Here is a 13,458-nt window from a genome sequence, read left to right as displayed (position 1 = left end):
GAATGATAGCGTGATGGTTTAATTGAGAGCAATGTTTTTTCATTGATAAAGCCATAATGCAGCTTTTTCAAATATGATAAAAGCGCGTCGTGAACAATCATAATTTGTATTATTATTTGTTCTATAAATTATAAACGATGGAACTATAATTTTTGAGTTATTATTTTTTTAGTTTGTAATTTTTTATACACATGATCCTCCGAATAATTTTTGCTGAATCCGCCGTTGAATATTACCACCGTCATGATCGAAGGGCATAAAAGTATTTCTCTACATCCACGACTCTATGATCAAGTAGAGATTAGAGCCTAGGCGTTGTAAACTAATAATTGGAGGAATAAGCAATCAAGAAAATTTAGATGGACGGAAAAATAGTTGGATTGGGAAAGAAGTGGAAACAAACAAAAACGTGTACAGAAAAGTTGAGCTACGTGCCAGCTTGAAACTTCTACTGAGTTCGGGCACACAAAATTAGTCAATCTCGGACCCTCTATAAATTGTGCTCCGCAATCGCAGCCAGCCATAGATTCTTGACTTCCATATAATTAGTTTCTAACATTTGTGGAAGCACTAGCTTGCACAAAGGAATCTATATATCTATCTATCTGGGATTCTAATAAAGGTAGAGAGAAAGAAGCAGAAAAAGAAGAAAGATGTTGGAAGGGAAAGCTACGATAAGGGAAGCAGACATGCCAGAAAAGATGCAGATGCAAGCCATGGCTTGTGCTTCTCAAGCCCTTGATCTCCATGACGTTTTTGATTGCAAATCCATAGCCGCCCACATCAAGAAGGTATATACTTCGCGACTACTGATTTTTCTTTAGGGTTGGTTCGATAACTATTTCGTTTTTCAATTTTACTTGAAAATCAATTAAGGAAATATAGCTAAAATAAGTCGAATTTTTTTTCATTTTACAATAATAGTTAGTTTTTTTCTTTTTTATTTAAAGAAATTTTAACGAAAAGCTCTTAGTACTGTTTATTTTAACGAGAAATCATATTTTTACACTAAAAGGGATAATTACAAATTATTTTTCATTAATTTTACTTTTATTTAATAGTATTTACGTTTTCAGGAGTTTGACAAGATGTATGGGAGTGGGTGGCAGTGTGTGGTGGGCTCTAACTTCGGTTGTTTCTTCACTCATTCACCTGGAACTTTCATATATTTTGCTCTGGAGACCCTCAATTTCCTTGTCTTTAAGGCTGCCTCTTCTTGAATTATTTCCACCACCTTCACTCTAGAGAGAGAGAGAGATAGAGAGGAGTTTTTGTATAAAATGGTAGTGAAGTAGTTTAAGAGTCCCTATCTCAATCAGTGGAGCCTCATAGGCATGCTTCTCATATGCCTCTTTGTAATTCCTACCTCCTTTTTTTCTTTGTTAATAGTTTGTTTTTTTAATCTGTGGTTGTATTAGTATATGCTTACAAATGCCGACCCAAGTTACAGAATGCACTATTGAGAGTTGAATTATAGCTAGCTGTACCGCCAAGAAAGGAATTGGAATTTGCAGCCAATCCAACTGGCCAAGTCATATAAAAAGACACTGTTGGATGTACATTATATGCCCCTGGTTGGTTGAGTCAAATATTGGACTAGAGAGAGGTTCACGATTTTAAAACTTAATTTGTCTCCTGATTTGGCTAATTCATTGAAGTGTTTTAGGGTGGTTAATAGTGCTTTCAGATAATTAAAACTTGAAAATGTTTGTGGTGATATTGGTAGAAAAAGTTATAAGCGTTTTTAAAGCATTTAGAATTTTACTAAAATATTTGACTGGCTTCTAATTAATGAAGTGTTTTTCAAGTAAAACGCTTATAGAGAAAAGTGGCTTCTAGATAACAAAAGCGATAAATACTATAGAAGTGGTTTCTAAAGTGCTTTTTCATTAGACCACTTTTATTTATTATATATATTGTATAGCATATGCATAGACTTTGGTGGCTTGTTTGTAGGGAATAATTTTACTCATCACCCTCAAGATATGATAATACTCACCATTCTATTTTTCATTGTCATATGAGCTTCGATTTCAAAATCTGTGTTGTGAACATACATAAATTTCAAAATTTAAATTCATTCAACGATAATAAATAAGATGGTGACCATTACCAACATTTGAGGATGGTTAGAAAAATACACCCTACATTTAAGTATGTTTAAAATATTTGATTTGAGTGACTATTATTTCCGAGGTATAAGGGGCCCCAAATGAGAGGCTAAGTGGAGGGCTACATTTGGCCAACCCGATGCCCATTTGACCAAATACTAGTTTGGTGAGCTCCATAGAATTATAGCACAACCATCGGTTGGAAATGAATTTTTCGACAAATCAAGCCATTTTTGAACTTTTGGACCTTTAGCCCTCTCAATTAAAGATAACCTTAAGAGTAGTGAGCAAAAATGCGCCCTTGCTTGTATAGTGATTTTTACTAACTAATGATGACTAGTACATAAGTTAAGGGCTCATCTTGTAAGTTGCAACTTTACATTCTTCAAATACACTATATTTGTTTGATATTGCTGAACAAATTATGCAAATGTATGCCTCCTCAATCAGTTCATCTAAAACCAATTTTCTCTATATCATTCACTACTTTCTCAACTTCATCTAAAACCAGTTTCTCTGAACTATATCTCTCAAACATTACATATATATATATATATTTTTTTTTTTTTGGACAAGACTTACATATATATATAATTAATATCAATTTTATAAGTGAAGATTATTATTTCATCGTAATGGATGCGTAGTCTGAAGTTTCCTGCTAGTTTCTTTCCTCTTTCCCCCCTTACCGGCCGGGACGCTGTCGTTTACCAAGTTTAGACGCGAAGTTATTATATTATTATGGACGGCTTTCTGTTTTTGTGGACTGCAGAAAGGTTGACTTGGCTTGGGTATTTCAGTATCATCCGTTCGGCAAGACAACCCGCACTGCCATTTATATGTTGTGATAGAACCACTGCATTGCCAAAAAGTCCATACCATGACAGCCAATCAAGCCTCCTCTTCATCCTCTTCAAAACTTTGGAAGTACGACGTGTTCTTGAGCTTCAGAGGCGAAGACACACGCAAAGGCTTCACAAGCCACCTTTATGCTGCACTAAAAGACAGGGGATACCAGGCTTATATTGACGAGGACGATCTAAAAAGAGGAGAACAAATAAAAGAGGAACTGTTCCGGGCAATCGAAGAGGCGAGGATCTCTATCATTGTCTTCTCAAAGAGGTATGCGGATTCGAGTTGGTGTCTTGACGAGCTGGTGAAGATCATGGAGTGTAGAGAAAAACTCGGGCGAGAGGTTTTGCCAATCTTCTATGATGTCGACCCTTCACTTGTGAGGAAGCAGGAGGGTTGTCTAGCCGAAGCATTTCAAAAGCACGAAGATGGCATCCGTGAAGAGAAAGATGACAAACAACGTGAAGCTAAGGAAGAAAGAGTAAAGCAGTGGAGAGAGGCTCTTACTCAAGCTGCAAATTTGTCTGGCCACCATCTTCAAAACTCGGCTAATGGGTAAGCTTATTTCATCAGACTATATATCTCCTTCTATATCATTGTTAGTTTAATCGGGTTCGTATTATAAAGGAAATTAGATTATAATCCTTAAATAAGATCGACTTTTCACAAAAGTTGGGTATGAGATTAAATTTTGATTTTGGTTATCACCTCAACATTTTTTCATATATCATCTCATATCTAGCTAGCAGTTATTGACTTTTGTTTTGTTTTATTTTGAGTATGAAAAATAGAATATTTTTAATTTAATTTGTATTCAATACTGATAAATGATTACATTGTTTTATTAGTTAGTATCACGTTACAATAGATTGCATCTCATTCAGTGTAACACTTCTTTTTGTACATATATGTGCGCGCGCCCGCACATATTTTGTGTACTTATACATATGAACCTATATATAAATATATACTGACATAAAAATATATAATGACATATATGCACCTATGTATATATTTGTGTGACTATACATTTGAACTTATATATATTTATGTACCGATATATATGCACCTATGTATATATTTTGTGCACCTATACATATTACCCTATATATATTTATGTGCTTATAAATATTTTTTAGTGTATTGTGTTTGTGTGTTATACTAGTTTAGGCTTATTAATTGAATTTACCCTTGAAACAGCCATTTGATCTTAATTTACCCCTAAAATTGGTTTTGTCTCACTTTGTCCCTTGAAATTGTTTTTTTTTCCAACTATTTTGTCCCACTTCACCCCATTTTGTTAAAGAAACGTTAAATGCAAGGGTATTTTGGTTATTTCACTTTTTACACATCTCTTTGTCTTGCCTTCATCTTGCCCTTCAGTGTAGTTGACTGATCTTCTAGGCAAAACAAATTAAGGTTCATGAAAGAAGAGAAATAAATTTAATGATTTACAGGTTTGACTTTAATGTTTCTTTAACGGGATTGGGCAAAATGAGACCAAATGAGTTGAAAATGATAGTTTTATGAGGAAAATGGGGCAAAACTAGTTTCAGAGGGTAAATTGCGACTAAATAGCAGTTTCAGAGGCAATTCAATTAATAAGCTTATAGCTTATATTCATTAATAATGGTTTTAACATCTTTCATTTTAAATTGCTAAATTCGATTTGATTAAGTATGAAATTCTAGATGGAAAAATTCAAAAATAATAAATGTAGGCAAAGGTATTTTATATGATGTGGTAATAAATGTTGAATTTTGGACTTAAATCAGATTTTTAAATTCATCTAGATTATAATAAAAGAATGATCTTATTTAGGCCCTATATTATATCAATGACAAACGTAGGTAAAACCAAATATATATTAACTGTATTTTTTTTCCTTGGCCATGGCACAAATTAACCTTAGTACCTTTCTGCACGAAATATATATTAATTGTACATACGTGTGCGAAATATCTTTTTTACATCACGTCGCACTACATGCTATGTATAGAATTTTGGAAAGGTAAAATGATAGTTATTTCTGATAATGGGGAATTGCATGGCCATTTGTATTTATCTCAAATCTACGTCGTCACAAAATATTTCATACTTGGAGGACATGCAAGGAATAGGGAAATAAATTGGTATTGAACTCTTCATTCATGAGATTCAAACCTAAGATTTCTATGAACAAACAATATGATTAATCTAAATTAAATTAATCTTGTAACATCCAACATCGCCCAAGGAAATGGATCATGTAAGCCTTATATGTATATTCCCATTTTTACCTAGCATGAGGCATTTTGGGAGTTCACTGGCTTCGGATTCCATCGGAACTCTGAAGTTAAGCGAGTTCGCGTAAGAGCAATCCCATGATGGGTGATCCACTGGGAAGTTTTTGTGTGAGTTCCCATAAACAAAACTGTGAGGGCGTGGTTGGGGTTCAAAGCGGACAATATCGTGCTACGGTTGAGTCGAGCCCGGGATGTGGTGGAGGCCCGAGCTAGAATGTGACAAATCTAACCCATGGACATAGCTCTAGTTGAGCCTTCATTGAGTTACTAATGATTATGAATTGAATTTTCAGGCATGAAGCAAAGCTTATCAAGAAAATTGTTGACGAGAATATCAGAGAATGGCTGCCCAGAATAACCCAATTAGATGTAGCCAAGCACCCGATTGGAATTGATTATCGCATTCAAGATATTATATGTCATCTTATTCATGGTGGTAGCCCAGATGACGTTGTCATTGTTGGAATTTGGGGGATGGGTGGATTGGGTAAAACAACAGCTGCCAATGCCATTTATAACAAAATTCATCACAAGTTCCAGTTCAAAAGTTTCCTCGCTGACGTTCGCGATACTGCACGTAAATTTGGTCTGGTTTATGTGCAAGAAAAACTTGTTTCTGACATCTTGCAAGAAACCACCAAGTTCCAGATAAACAGTGTCAATGCAGGGATCAGTGTAATAAAACAACATCTTTGACGTAGAAAGGTACTTCTTGTTATCGATGATATTGATAAAGTGGACCAACTAAATGCAATAGCTGGAAATCATGATTGGTTTGGACCAGGAAGTAGAATTATCATAACAACAAGAGATGAACATTTACTAAAGCAAGCAGACAAGACATTTTTGGCTCAGAAAATGAATGAAGAAGAAGCTCTCGAGCTCTTTAGTTGGCATGCCTTCGAAAATTGTTATCCTCACGAAGAATATCTTGAACTCTCAAAAAAGGTTGTTTCTTACTGTGGAGGTTTGCCATTAGCACTTAAAGTTTTAGGTTCTTTATTGATTGACAGGACACAAGAAGAGTGGGAAAGCCAATTGGAGAAATTGAAAAAAATACCCGAAGAAGAAATTCTGAAAACGCTCAGAATAAGCTTTGACGAGTTAGATGTTACACAGAAGGCTATATTCCTTGATATATCTTGTTTCTTTATTGGAATGGACTTGATATATGTCACAAAAATATTAGATGGATGTGGCTATTTTGCAAGAATAGGAATCCCTATTCTTTGGGAACGGTGCCTTGTAACTGTTGAAGATAACAAATTGAAGATGCATGATTTGCTCCGAGAAATGGGCAGAAGAATAATTTCTGAAGAATTTCCTGGTCACCCTAAACAATGGAGTAGATTGTGGGATTTTGAACAAGTAACAAATGTGTTGACAGACAAATCTGTAAGTACATTCCCGATACAACTTTTTTATTGCATTACAATTTTTTTTTTTGGTCTATCAATGCATACAATTGTTTTTTAACAAAAACATTTATAAAAATTTGTCTAACAAATATGTCCTTCTATGTGTGTAATCATTTTTCACATGGCTAACAAATATGTCCCTCTATGTGTGTAAGCATTTTTCACATGCAAATAAAATAACCTTTTTCACTTAATAACCCTTCGTTTAACAGGGAACCAGAGAAATTGAAGGACTCACTCTAGATTTGCGAAGTTCTGATAAGGACAGTTTCAGTACAGAAGCATTTACCAATATGAAGAAACTGAGATTGCTCCAGCTTAATGACGTAGAGCTTACGGGAGAGTACACATGTTTCCCCAAAAAGTTGGTATGGTTGTGTTGGCTTGGATTCCCTTTGAAGTCCATACCAGACGGCCTTTTTGATCAACCAAAACTGGTTGCTATAGACCTCAAGTATAGCAACCTCGTACAAGTTTCGGAGGGTTCCATGGTACACTTCTTGTTCCGTTTCTATTCCTTTTGGACTTTTTTTTTGGTTTGATGAGATCTTCATTTTGGATTTAATTTCCACATCTTTTTTGTTTTGTGTAACAGTCACTCGAGAAGTTGAGAATCCTTGATCTCAGTTTTTCCAGTGACCTAAAAAATTCACCGGACTTTTCAAGGCTCCCAAATCTTGAAGAATTGATACTCGAATTCTGTAAGAGTTTGTCCGAGATTCATCCATCCATTGGTCATCTTAAAAGGCTTTCTTTGGTAAATCTTAAATACTGCGATGCGCTAATGTATCTTCCAGGAGATTTCTATAAGTCGAAATCCATTGAGATTCTTCTTCTTAGCCGCTGCTTAAGATTTAGAGAACTACCTGAGGAATTAGGGGAGATGGTATCATTGAAAAAACTTAATGCAAAATATACAGACATAAGACAGATACCATTTTCTATAGTAAGATTGAAGAACCTCGTGAATTTAAATCTATGTGGTCTGAGAGTGTCACCGAAGAGTTTACTTGGCTTAAACTCTTTAAGACAACTACATTTGTCAAACTACAATTTAGTTGATGGTGCAGTTCCTGAGGATATTGGGAGTCTGATTTCCTTGGAAAATTTGGATCTTCAAGACAATAGTTTTCGTAGACTACCTAGCCTCAGTGGTCTTTCAAAGCTTCAAATGTTGTGCTTACATAATTGCCGAAATCTTTGTGAAATCCCTGATTTACCAACAAATTTGAGATTCTTGTATGCACGTAACTGCACTGCATTGGAAACCATGCCTGATTTTTCGGAGATTTCTATGATAGACTTTGTTCTCAATGATTCTCCCAAACTCACCGAAGTGCCAGGTTTGGACAAGTCATTGAACTCCATGGTAGGGATTCACATGGAAGGGTGCATCAATCTCACTGCGGAGTTTAGGAGGAGCATCCTGCAGGTACCTTTCTCTATCTTCTACATGCTCTTCTTTTTTTGTTTCTATCCCACAAACGCACATGTACTTCTATGTGACACTTACATTACATTGTATAGGGATGGACTTCTTGCGGTTATGGTGGCATTTTTCTCAAAGGGAATTGTGTTCCTGACTGGTTCGAGTTTGTCGATGAGGGCGAGGAAGTTGAGTTTGCTGTTCCTCAAAGTGACGGCCGTAATTTTAAAGGGTTGACTTTGTTCTTCATTTACTCGCCAATCTATAAATTTAAATTTCATTTTGCTGTTATCGTTATGAATAAAACCAAGCGTACTGAGTTGCGGGCCTCCATAACGTATATCTCAGTACCAGATTACTGTGATGGTAAAGACGAATATCTCTGGCAGGGACAATTGTCGCAAGATGTTCTCGATTTGCAAGGTGGGGACAGAGTTAGTATTTACATACAACCTACTCACACTTATGTGGGAGTGAAGAAAACTGGGGTTAATGTAGTATGGGACAAACTTATGACGGAAAATATGCATGATTGGCATTCCCATTTGTATGAATATGATCCACATCCAGATTGGTTTGGGTGGTTGGGTGCTGATGTTGAGGCAGGATCAAGGGATGACGCATCTGGTGACGATTATTCTGATCCCAGTGATGAAATGTATGATTCTGACCCACATACAGATGAGGAATGGTTGTCGGAAACTGACGACGAGGCAGAACCACGCGACTACCTATCCGATGAAGATGAAGATGAAGACTTAAATGAAGATGAAGACGAAGATGAAGATGAAGATGAAGATGAAGACTTAAATGAAGATGAAGATGAAGACGAAGATGAAGATGAAGAGCAGATATCTGACTCAATGGGCGCATGTGATCGGAGCACTAATCAAATTATGAGTAGTACAGAAGAACAACTAGCAGTAGCAGTGCATGATCATGATCCTCTTGGCCTTGCGCATTTACGTCTTTCCTTGTCTCTTGATACCCTTCCTGCAGGCCGTCATATTCAGCCTCGTTTGCGACAGCCTCACTCTCACTCTCAGCCTCAAACTCGTCCTGAGAATCTCCCAGTACTGTTCCAGCCACAGGGTCCAGCGCTCCGTGAAATTGGAGAGCAGATATCCGACCCAGTGGACGATGACCCTCTTGCGCACCTTTGCAAATCTTTTGCACATCTTTCTTTGTCTCCTGATCATTCATCATCTACTTTCTCAGCCCACATTCAGCCAGACGCCTGACTCTGTTGGCCTTTACCATTTGGAGAGAGTGAAACTGAGAGAGTTGAATAGCTGTACTAGCTAATCACCGCCAAGAAAGTCATTGCATGCAAATTTGCAGCCAGTACCCAGGTCCAAATCGTATAAAAAGACACTGTAAATTAGCTCCATTGTCCTTTCAAAATATTGTTTATATATGTATATATGGCATCCATTTGGGTGTATTGTATGGTTCATTTGCCTCTAGTGGCAAAACCAGGAGATTTCCTCAGAGTCTGTTTGATACCCATTTTGCAATTTACTTTTTAGTTTTTTTTATTTCACTTCCAATTATATATGAAAACTGTTAAAGGAAAGATAGCTAATAGAAGTTTAATCCTAATGCGCATTTTGCAATAGTTTTTAGCAGTGGGCCTCCCAGTCCACCCCCATATGCCTCCTTGCGGTTCCTAAGAATTATGGTTGAGCACCACCTAATATTACGGTAGATTGTATTCCTCTCTACTTATATAAGTGAGAGGTTTTACGTTAAACATCGAATTATTAGTCTAAGAAGTCGTTGTTATAAGATATTTGATGGTCTTTGTAGTTTCGTGTTCGTTTTTTTCCTTTTTTCTCTCTTTCCTTTCACCTTTCCGGCCGGCAGTATGTCGTTACTCATCCTTACGCCTAGATTATAAGATTGTATCTTGTTGAAGGAGCTTGACTTGGGTAGGGTATTTCAGAATTACCAGTGTTGCAACAACGCACTGCCATTCAAAAGTCGTGACTGGAACCATTAGTGAATATGATGACAGCTCATGAATCCTCCTCTTCATCTTCATTCACCTCCAAATCAAAACTCTGGAAGTACGACGTGTTCTTGAGCTTTTATAAACTATACCAAGCGTACTGCTTTGGACACCTGGATAACATGGGCCTCGATACCAACATCCAGGGAATCACTTGAAGAAAGCTACCTCTGGCAGAGACAGTTATCGAATGACAAGCTCAATTTGCCGAGGGCGGACAAAGTTGGTATTTTTGCCGAGTGCTACAATGGGAAATTGAGAAAATAAAATACAATATATGCGTATGATTCCACTCCTAATAACACCGAGGTTTTTTGTGATAAAACACACCACCTAGCAATATGTGGTTAAGTTGGGACAATATCGGTGTGGTTAGGAGTGGGCTAATGTCTCGTCTCTCTGAATATTTGACACCATGATCCTCTCGGCCTTGCCAATTTTCACCATTTCTCCAACGGCTGGACCTTTGCTTCTGTTTGGGGTTTTTTTGCCTTCAACTTGGTGGAAGAGACGACGACAAAGGTCAAACCTTGCTTTGTACACCCCATGTAATCTGTAAAAGAATCATGTGCTGATTAGTGGCAAATCATCAAAGAAATTCACCCAAACCTGCGTGCAATTTATCCTTCTTCCTGCTTTCGAGTATTCTTTTACAACTTGAAACCGAACTCTGTTTCGATTATAACTTGAAGCCGAAAAACCCTCAGTTATGCTTTGGACAGAGTAGTTAAACTGCCTTGTTCACCAAAAAACGCTCTGCGTTAACACAGAACGCTGTTTATAATTAGGACAATCGGATGCGTAAAATATGCCAAACCTGTTAGAATGCAGAAAATGCAGTATCTGCAATGGAGTTTTCTCAGAAAATAAGACACAAGAGATAGAGAGATAGAGAGAGAGATTTTATCACTGAATAGTTCTTTGATTGTATTGAATGAATAATTCTTGCAGAACAATTACAAGTATTTAGAGTCACAGCTTTTCCTTACACACTAAGTAAACAATCCTAACTGTTTTGCTTATCTCTTAATCTCTTGACACTTGTCACTATCTACAAGCTTCATATTCTTACATCCCCCCTCAATCATATGCTTGGATGATCCAAGCATAAGATTGGAACAATGATGGCTAAACAAAGAAATAGACAAGCCTTTAGTCAAGATGTCGGCAAACTGCTCTTTTGAAGAAACATGTTGAACATGGAGATCACCGCGAATAACCCTCTCTCGAACAAAGTGATAATCAATATCTATATGTTTGACCCTGGAATGGAATACTGGATTAGAAGAAAGAGCAATAGCCGAAATATTATCACAATATAGCACAGGAGCAACAGTAAGAGGAACATGTAAATCACATAGCAGTTGTCGAATCCAAGCTAACTCAGCGGCAGCAATGGCAAGAGCTCTGTACTCTGCTTCTATGGATGACCGAGAGACTGTGTGTTGCTTCTTGGAAGCCCAAGAAATGGGACTAGAACCAAGATAAACAATGTGACCCGAGGTAGATCTCCTATCATTAGGGTCACTAGCCTAATCAGCATCACTATAAGCCTGTAAGTGCAGTTTACCAGGTTGGAAATGAAGACCATAATCCAAAGTGCCACTAAGATATCTCAAAATCCTCTTAACAGCCACAACATGAGAATCCATAGGATTATGCATAAATTGACAACACTGATTGACTGAGAAAGCAATGTCAGGCCTAATGAAAGTTAAATACTGCAAAGCACCTACGACACTTCGATATTGATCAGGGCTATGATAAGGAGTGCCTTCATTTTTAAGTAGTCTATGAGATGGTAAACAGGGAGTGGCACAAGGTTTAGAATCCTGTAAATCAACCTTTTGAAGTAACTCCCTGACATACTTGGTTTGAGAGACAAACAAACATGTAGATACATAGCTGACCTCCAAACCCAAAAAATAGTGCAACTGACCCAAATCCTTCATATCAAAGGCCTGTGTTAAATCTGTAATAACTGTAGTAATCAACTCAGATGAACTCCCAGTAAGGATGATATCATCCACATATAATAAAAGCACCACAGTACCAAGAGAAGAATGTTGAACAAACAAGGAAGGATCTGCAAGTGACTGTTTAAAACCCAATCCAGGCAAATAGCTTGTAAACTTCTCATTCCAAGCTCGGGGAGCTTGTTTCAACCCATACAACGACTTGTTAAGTTTACAAACATAATGAGAAGGATGAGTAGTACTATGGAACCCTTGAGGCTGAGACATATAGACTTCCTCATGAAGATCACCATGCAAGAATGCATTTTTAACATCCAACTACCTTAAGGACCATTTAAAGTGTGCAGCCAATGCTAAAATCAACCTCACTGTAGTAGGTTTCACAACAGGACTAAAAGTCTCAGTATAATCAATACCCTCTTTTTGACTGTAGCCCTTAGCTACTAACCGAGCCTTGTATCGGGCTATGGAACCATCTGGATGCTTCTTGAGTCTATAAACCCATTTACAGCCCACTAAATTCTTATATGGAGGCATGGGAACCAAGGTCCAAGTATTTTGAGCATGGAGAGCATCTATTTCTTCTTGCATAGCAACCTTCCATTCATAAATTTGATTGGCAGACTTGAAAGATGAAGGTTCTATAACATCAATTGAAGACTAAACAATGGCAGAGAAAGCCTTCTTCTTACTAATCCCACTTTTGGATCTAGTTTGCATAGGATGCAAATTCACAGTAGGAATCAGATTGACAACTTGGAGATTTTCAGGTTGAAAATCTGGATCACTAGGGACAACAGATTGTGTAGAAGATGTATGAGTAGGTAAAGGGTTAGAACAAGACTCTGGAGCTCGAGGAATAGGTGTATTGGAACACTCTGAGGCATTAGGGGTTGTAACAGATGAGGAAACAACTGGGAGAGGAAATGGTGAAACAGTGATGTTTTGTGAAGTGACCAAAGGTGAAGTGTGTAATGAATTTGATGGTGGTGTAATGTGTGAGAAAGATGGACCAACAGAGTGAACAAGTGAGGAATAAGGAAAAGTGTCCTCATCAAACAAGACATGTCTAGAGACAAAAATTTTCCCAGAAACTGGATTAAGACATAAGTAACCCTTATATTGGCCTGCATACCCTATAAAAACACATTGAGCTGTCTTAGGTTGTAACTTGGTTGAGTTATAAGGTTTGAGCAGTGGGAAACATGCACAACCAAACACTTTCAGATGAGACAGAGTAGGTAAAGTACCAAACAGACAATAGAAAGGAGATGACATTTTGAGAGTTTGACATGGCATCCTATTGATCAAATAAACAGAAATGGCACAAGCATGAAACCAATATTTGGATGGCAATGCAGCAGTTTGTAAAAGGGTAA

General features: G+C 37.2%; 3 protein-coding genes across 4 annotated transcripts; all 3 read left to right on the top strand.

Moving 5' to 3' along the window:
• Positions 1 to 516: 516 nt before the first annotated feature.
• On the top strand, positions 517 to 6,107 carry LOC139187452 (uncharacterized). 2 transcript variants are annotated; one of them, XM_029094391.2, is made up of 3 exons: positions 651 to 791; positions 2,884 to 3,518; positions 5,542 to 6,107. In XM_029094391.2, exons 2-3 carry the CDS (start codon positions 2,992 to 2,994, stop codon positions 5,942 to 5,944), a joined length of 930 nt encoding a protein of 309 aa, XP_028950224.2. In that variant the 5' UTR covers positions 651 to 791; positions 2,884 to 2,991; the 3' UTR covers positions 5,945 to 6,107. The 2 variants fall into 2 exon arrangements, with proteins under 2 accessions (XP_008367856.1, XP_028950224.2); XM_008369634.4 differs by lacking the exons at positions 2,884 to 3,518; positions 5,542 to 6,107 and adding an exon at positions 1,077 to 1,456 and having other exon boundaries at positions 517 to 791.
• LOC139191714 (disease resistance protein RUN1-like) lies at positions 6,107 to 7,208 on the top strand. The gene is made up of 2 exons (XM_070812712.1): positions 6,107 to 6,643; positions 6,879 to 7,208. The coding sequence occupies exons 1-2, from the start codon at positions 6,107 to 6,109 to the stop codon at positions 7,206 to 7,208; spliced, it is 867 nt and encodes a 288-aa protein (XP_070668813.1).
• Positions 7,209 to 7,258: 50 nt separating this feature from the next.
• Positions 7,259 to 9,630, top strand: LOC103431479 (uncharacterized). The gene is made up of 2 exons (XM_029094392.2): positions 7,259 to 8,098; positions 8,194 to 9,630. The coding sequence occupies exons 1-2, from the start codon at positions 7,451 to 7,453 to the stop codon at positions 9,331 to 9,333; spliced, it is 1,788 nt and encodes a 595-aa protein (XP_028950225.2). The 5' UTR covers positions 7,259 to 7,450; the 3' UTR covers positions 9,334 to 9,630.
• The last annotated feature ends 3,828 nt before the right edge of the window (positions 9,631 to 13,458 follow it).

This window comes from Malus domestica, chromosome 15 (assembly GCF_042453785.1).
Source record: "Malus domestica chromosome 15, GDT2T_hap1".
In the NCBI taxonomy this organism is placed as follows: domain Eukaryota; kingdom Viridiplantae; phylum Streptophyta; class Magnoliopsida; order Rosales; family Rosaceae; genus Malus; species Malus domestica.
Note: the sequence above shows the minus strand (reverse complement) of the source record. Positions and strands in the feature narration are given on the sequence as shown.